The sequence below is a fragment of the Drosophila miranda genome (genome assembly GCF_003369915.1).
Source record: "Drosophila miranda strain MSH22 chromosome Y unlocalized genomic scaffold, D.miranda_PacBio2.1 Contig_Y2_pilon, whole genome shotgun sequence".
Taxonomy (NCBI): Eukaryota; Metazoa; Arthropoda; class Insecta; order Diptera; family Drosophilidae; genus Drosophila; species Drosophila miranda.
This window is the reverse complement of record NW_022881614.1, coordinates 6,312,417-6,319,265: the sequence shown is the minus strand read 5'-3', so window position 1 is coordinate 6,319,265 and position 6,849 is coordinate 6,312,417. Positions and strand designations below refer to the sequence as shown.

At 42.0% G+C, this 6,849-nt stretch overlaps 1 protein-coding gene across 3 annotated transcripts; it reads left to right on the top strand.

Annotated features, from left to right (window-relative positions):
* LOC117193711 lies at window positions 1–3,820 on the top strand. Of its 3 annotated transcripts, none has more exons than XR_004474659.1 (3): window positions 1–388; window positions 2,934–3,152; window positions 3,220–3,561. XR_004474659.1 is itself a non-coding variant. In XM_033398437.1 (3 exons), the coding sequence occupies exons 1-3, from the start codon at window positions 2,472–2,474 to the stop codon at window positions 3,670–3,672; spliced, it is 1,065 nt and encodes a 354-aa protein (XP_033254328.1). In that variant the 5' UTR covers window positions 2,427–2,471; the 3' UTR covers window positions 3,673–3,820. The 3 variants fall into 3 exon arrangements, 1 of the variants encoding a protein (XP_033254328.1); XR_004474660.1 differs by lacking the exon at window positions 1–388 and adding an exon at window positions 1,721–1,849; XM_033398437.1 differs by lacking the exon at window positions 1–388 and adding an exon at window positions 2,427–2,864 and having other exon boundaries at window positions 3,220–3,820.
* The last annotated feature ends 3,029 nt before the right edge of the window (window positions 3,821–6,849 follow it).

The window sequence follows — 6,849 nt, the reverse complement described above, 5'->3', positions numbered from 1 at the left end:
GCATTATTCTGCTGCATTCATTCCGATTCGGTTGCTCAGACAGTAAGAACATGGACTACGAAAATATTAAATTTGAATTCAGAGAAGGAAGCCGAGCGGGCTGCTCGTTACTGTTGTTTTCATTATGCGAGCAACAAATTTATGTAAAAAACAAACAATTAAAACTAGGCGAAACCACATACATATGCCGGGTTAAACTCTGTAAAGCTAGAGTTTATTTAAGTGCAGACAAATCTAGAGTTTACTCAAATCCTGAATATGTTGTGCATAGCCATGGCCCTCAGAGTGATGAAATGGAAAAAATCAGTGCTCTTAGTGAAATAAAACTGAAGTGCGAAAATAATAGCAATTTCGACACCAAAAAAGTATTCAATGATGTTCTTGCTGAGTAAGTTAATATATTAATTAAAATTTTAATAATACATACTGCCTTGCTACATATGTATGTATGTATGTTTGTACAGTGGCTCACAGCTTAAATGAACCAAAGCACGTTAAAAATTTAAAATTTTCATAACTTCTAAACCATTAAACTTACCAATGAAAATCAAATGACAAACAAAACGAACTTCTTATATTTTTTAACATTTTTCTAAGACGTTTTAAATAATAAATAACAAAAATACTGCCTTTTTCCACCCCACAGCCTATTTTGTTCAAAGAGAATTTGAACCAAATAGGCTGTGGGGGTGTTTTCTAGTGCGCATTTTGTTTTTTTCCTTTTTGCGGGGTAACGGAGAAGAATATCGAACTTTTTTTTTTTGGTTGGTAAGATAAGTAAAATTAAAGACTATACAATACCAAGATGTTGCATGAGGAACAAATTCTTTTTCAATTTTTGTTTGACGCTTCATGGTACGGGCGCGCGGGGCTATTACTTCAATTCTCTTTTACGCTACTCGGCTTCGGCAATGCCTCGGGCAGCGTCGCGTCGGTGGGTCTCGAGAGAAAGAATACAAAAACAAAATATGAATCGTCTGCGTGCCGAAACCGTAGGGCAGCGTGATCGCTGATGTCTTTGGCGCGGCACAGTGGGGACTCAGCCGAAATAGTAAAAAAAATTGTATGAGTGCTTTAGATAAATTTAATGTACGCATCTAATAGAGAATTTTCCAATCAAATTTTCAAGATTGTTTTAGTTTAAAGTTTAACATTTTTTCAGTGTGCAAATATTTATTGAACTCATATTCACTAACTAATTTAGCAAGCTGAGACGGCCATAGGTCCCACTGTGCCGCTCCAAAGACATCGGCGATCCGCGACCACCGCTTCGACGGTGCTGAGGCTCGGGAGTCTAGAATTGCCGAACAGACGAAACCGATGGGTAGCGGGGTCGCGGTAGAGACGAAGTACAGTCGAAAAGGGAATTGAAACCCCGCGCGCTCCCTCGTGTCTTTTGGGTTCTAATGTTAGGCCCCGCCATAGAACAGCTTTTTGGTCGCTCATGCAACATCTTGGTATTGTATAGTCTTTGGTAAAATCTTAACAGAATTGTATTACAATTTTTTTTATAGGACTGCTCAATTGATTTTTACAGGGGTTTGAAGTTTGAAAAGTGCTCTGGTTCATTTAAGCTGTGAGGCACATACATATGTACATACATATGTATGTACATATATACTTCAGCGGTCGGCACGCACACATTACATTGCGTTTGTGTGCGTTGACAGAAGTCAAACTAAAACAAAAAGTATTATTGTGTTGCTGTCGACCACTGTTACAAACGCGTTGTGCCGGGTCGCAGTTTGACATGATCGTTCATGTTCTATTACGTGATCCGGTGTTTCTTGCGAATCATGCCCCTTTAAGTCCGTTTGCGAGACTTTGGTCGTCGCTCGGTTTTTGACCGGTAAATGCTCGTTTCGAAGTCCGTCTGCGCGCATTGGCCGTGCCGTCCCCTGATGTACATACATACATATGTATGTACATAGGTGTACATGTATGTACATATGTGCATGCGAGCAGACAAGAAATGCACACAGACTGATGTATTATTTTTCTATTCAATTAATTAGGAAAACAAAAGGTGAAGCGGAGATTGAAATAAATTATGACTCTGTCAAACGCACTTTGCAAAGAAAAAGACAGCCTCTCTTGCCAAAGCCTCCATCTTCTGCAGAGAATGTTCTGGAAGCTTTTCAAGGCGAAAATATTATGAACCGTTTTGGAATAACCAAGGGAAAAACTGCAAATCAGTTCTATTAAAAAGTGTACGCATCGAGCTCGTTTGCTTATTGCATATTTTCATCAGACAAGGTAATCACCTTGATGCTAGCCAACATTCCGGAGCATAATAGGCATTATTTAATTGATGCTACATTTAAAGTGTGCCCTTTTGGAGATTTTAAGCAACTTTTAATAATTTATATTAAATATTTTCAGAAGGTAAATTTCTTCTTATGCTACACTTTATTTACTAACTCTAATCAAAAATTTTTTGTAATTAGATAACCCCTTTTGTTTTTGTTTTGATGACTCGCAAAACGGAGCTGTGTTATCAGCACTTATTCACATATATAGACTCGAACATTTGCTGCCTTAAAGGAGCATCCTTTATATCAGATTACGAAAAGGCAATGCGTAACGCGTTAAAAGGTCTGCATCCCAACATGAATTTGTACGCCTGTTGGTTTCATTTTACTCAAGCATGCAAGAAAAATGCCAAGCAATCGAGTGGTTTTGAAAATACGCTGAAATGCAATAAGAAAGCTTACATGCTATTTATGAAATTTTTGCACTTGCCGCTTTTACCAGAAAGCAAAATTGTCGAAGCATTTAACCTTCTAAAAGGCGAAGCAATAAACTTAAATAAGAAGCTGTTTTCTCCATTTTTAAAATATTTTAATAGACAGTGGCTTAAAAAGGTATATTTTATTTATTGTTTAATAATTGAGTTGTATTTTACTTATTAATTTTTAACCCTAATTTTATAGGAGGGACCAAAAAGCATATCCGTGTTTAAGAGGTCAACTAGAACCACGAGCTCAGTAGAAGCTTATAATTTGAATTTGGGAAATAAAATTCGAGCAAATGGGCACTTTTTTAAATTTGTTCAATGTCTTATTGATGCAGAATATGAAAAAAGTCGCGAGTTTGCTTTACTCTTTCAAAATGGTGGTAATGGAAATCAGACACAGAAGAAGAAATTACGTGTAAGTTGAATACATTTTAAGTTAATCGTTAAAAATAATATGTTAGCTTAATTATTTTTGTTCTCAGGATCGCTCAAAAAAAATAATGGACGCAATGGATCTTTTTGAAAGAGGTGAAATAGATATACAGGGATTTCTGACATGCACTGTTTCCTTAGCTGACCGCTTTTCAAAGCAGGACTTCTTTGAAGGGGTGGACAATGAAAGCAATTTAACTGGAATGTCTTCTGATATGAAATCTTCCACATCGTCACTTTCATCGAATGCTTCTCATTCAAGTCAGTCATCTGATAAATCATTGGTTCAAATGAATCCATGCAATGTGTGCCTATGTAACCCAAAGTCTGTGTTGTTGCGCCCGTGCAATCACGTAAACATTTGTGGTACATGTTGGGATCAAATTGTGGCCCACAACCAAGCAAAAAAAGAGTTGGAAGAAAATGAAAATATAAAGCCAAAATGTCCAAGTTGCAACCGAGAAGTCGAAGAGGCTATACGCAATGTTTTTATTTACAATTAACTTGTGTAAGATAAGAACGACAAAATTTAAGAAAACTTCTATTATGATTTCTGTGTATTTGGACTATTGCACATTTTTTAATTTCAATAAAATCATGTTATAAAATGAAATGCTGTCAAAAAAATATAAGTGTATTTTACATGCGAAATTAGTTAATTATTTTCTGGCGGACTTAAGTCGTTTCGAAACGACATATCTCCGCCGTGTCACAAACGACATATCTCCGCGCGGAGATATGACGTTTTGAAACGACATATCTCCGCCGTTCCACAAACGACATATCTCCGCGCGGAGTTATGACGTTTTGAGACGACATATCTCCGCGCGGAGGTATGTCGCTTTAAAACGACATAATTTCGCGCGGAGATATGTCGTTTGTGGATCGGCGGAGATATGTCATCGGAGATATGTCGCTACCCCTGCCGAAGGAGAGCCATACTGACTAAGTATCGGGTATAAATGTAGAGTTGCGGTGTACGCAGCAACTCACAACGTTCCCCCTCGTTTTTTTTTATGGATTATGATAGATTCATTGTGAATTTTTTATTACAAATTTTTGTAAAAGATTGGTTTTTGCCTGCTGACACTTTGATTGATATAAAATCAATGAAGGCCCTTTGGAATATCAGAGCTATCTGTAAGAATCCAAGCCAACGACAGAACTCTGTTGCCCTACACCATCCCCACCGCCTCCATCTTAATTCGAGTCCAAGTCCCAGCTAAAGGTTAAATTGAATGGCTAAATCTAGATGTACTCATAAGTCAAGCAAGTTGGGGCTAAGTCGGTCACAATGGCGCAAGTTCATAAAGCCAGCGCCGAAAGCAACTTTAACGATTAGCTAATATACATAAATAACTTATGGTCAGTTGAATCCTTATGTATAAATAATATGTGCAATTTAGCGTGAGGCGCCAACGAAAGACCATCAACAAAAGACCAAAAACTCATTCAAGTGTCATCAACACATTTACCAGGCAGCTGGCGGCCCAGGGCCTAGCAGGGTGAAGCCGGAGCCGGTTCTGGAGCTGGACTTGGGGATCTGTTGTGGTTCAGTCAGCCCATTGATTTGCCATTAGTCGACGATAAATGAGTGCGGAGTAACACAACAGCACTCGCTCGTTTGTCTCTGTGCTTGAGTACTCAACCGGAAGTGATGCCAGCCCACGCGCACACGTGTGTCTATGTAGATGCCTACCAGATACGACTATCCTTGACTTATACCCACCTACACTAGTACACGCAATATATACCTCAACAACTTGGCTTGTCGCGCACACACACACACAGATATTGTCCCCTAATGGTGTTTAGACGGCTTAATGATGTAGAAATGCATCAATGTAATCAAGGTGTGGCAGTATCTGAAGGAGCGGCAGCAGCCTGGAGGCAGGGCCTTTGACCAAGCAATTGAGGTTTGTCTGCAGCCGGGTTAACCGCACTCTGATGTCCCAACAAAATTCCTAACTTTATTCGCCTGTCAGTTGAACTAATAGGCCAGCATGTCGTACTAAATTATCCATTAGCAGTCTGACAGCTTGGCTAGGCATATTTACATTCTGATTGCACACAAATGAGATTGTTCGAGAGCTAATATATTTGTATCAAGGTTTTTAAGTCATTTTGTGTGGAATTCTAAAATGTACATAATTATGTATGTCTTGGGCGTCAATTGCTCTGTCTGCTAGGGGCTTCAATTGGTGTCGTGTCTTTTAAAGCAAAGAGAATTTCTAAGTGCTGTGAGGACCCATACTGGGACCCTCACATAGTAACAAGAATAATAATAATAATATTAATAATTGGATTACTCACAACCATATGCTATAGTAGTAAATAAGCTAGTTATGTTTTGCATAGCCGAAATCCCGCCAAACGGCCAGCTCACACGGAACAACCGCAAAGAAGACGGCGAGGAGGGGGAGCCATGCTCAGCCGGCAGCAGAGCGGAGCTCTTTCGGAAAAGTCCCGTTGGCCCGAAAACGAGCGCGAGGCGTGGCGAGAACGTCGAGCGACCGTAGCGAGAGAGGGAGTCGATTCTGGGAAGTGAGCGAAGACGGAACGTCGCGGACATCGAAGTGAAGAGAAAAAAAAAGTGTTGAACGGCCGCGCGCCAGAGAGGAGAGAAGAGCATGGAGGAGCTGCGGGAACACAGGCGCCGGATCCGCGGGTGAGCTGGCCGCTGGCCAAGGTAGTAGTAGGAGTAGGAGGGAGTGCGAGGGGAACCAATCCAATAAAACTTCGATCATAGAATTAAGAACGCGTTGGCTTCCATTTATTTTCTCTGGTCGGACCACCGACTGCGGTCATCTCTCCCCCCCCTCCCCACCCGTTTTCCTGACTGTTCTCGGTCACTACGCTCCCGCTCTGACTCTGGCAACAGGGTTTTACCCTGCTGGAGTGAGAAGTGGTACGCGTTTCGACAGAGGCGCCCCCCCCCCCATCCTTTTCCTTCACCTCCCCGGACCCGCGGCCCACTTCGACCTTGGCAACAGGGGTTTTACCCTGCTGAAGTCGGGGAGTGCAGCGTCTCGGGTGAGTTTCGCCCCGCCCGGCCCAACGCCGCTTTCCCCCCCCCCTCCCTAATTTCTCCCGAAGGCCCCGTCGTTGACGGCGGCTCGGCGATCCCTGCGCCAACGACCCGCCTCCCCCCCCAGTCTCAACGTCTCAGCAACTTACAAATAAACTGTAGGTGACCCTGGGCAGACTGAGACTGACCCCAGCCTAGGATCACTACTTTACAGATGGCGCCCGAGCAGGGACTGTTGAGACAATTCAAACGATAGTTTTCTGGGGGGGATTTCACCCTTCGTGGCCTAAAGACCCACAAGTAGATCGCGTAGGTAGCGCCGCATCAAACCGAGGAGAAATTTATAGGGTATCAATAAGAAAATACGATACGAAGGTACAGGCCAGCAGCGAGCAAAGCGTGGCTGAAAAGCTGTACAATCCCCGTTAGCCGTCGGCAAATGAAGAGGAGAGAACGGGAAAGAGGAAATGAGAGAGGAAAACGACAGAATGAAAGTACAGCCCGCAGCCAAGCAAAGCATAGTGATGCCCTTCCCATGTCCAGCAGAAAGAGAAAAAAAAAAATCCAAGCGAAACACCAGCGACGAAGCAGCACGCAAAGCAGAACGAAAATTCTGTGGTCCCCGTTATCCTCAGGCAAAACCATGCGGGAT

Excerpts from the sequence above, each read along its gene's own strand:
- LOC117193711 (XM_033398437.1), top strand. The coding sequence starts at position 2,472 with ATGACTCGCAAAACGGAGCTGTGTTATCAGCACTTATTCACATATATA. Across the intron at positions 2,865-2,933 it reads ATAGACAGTGGCTTAAAAAG|GAGGGACCAAAAAGCATATC; the intron begins GTATATTTTATT and ends CTAATTTTATAG. Across the intron at positions 3,153-3,219 it reads CACAGAAGAAGAAATTACGT|GATCGCTCAAAAAAAATAAT; the intron begins GTAAGTTGAATA and ends TTTTGTTCTCAG.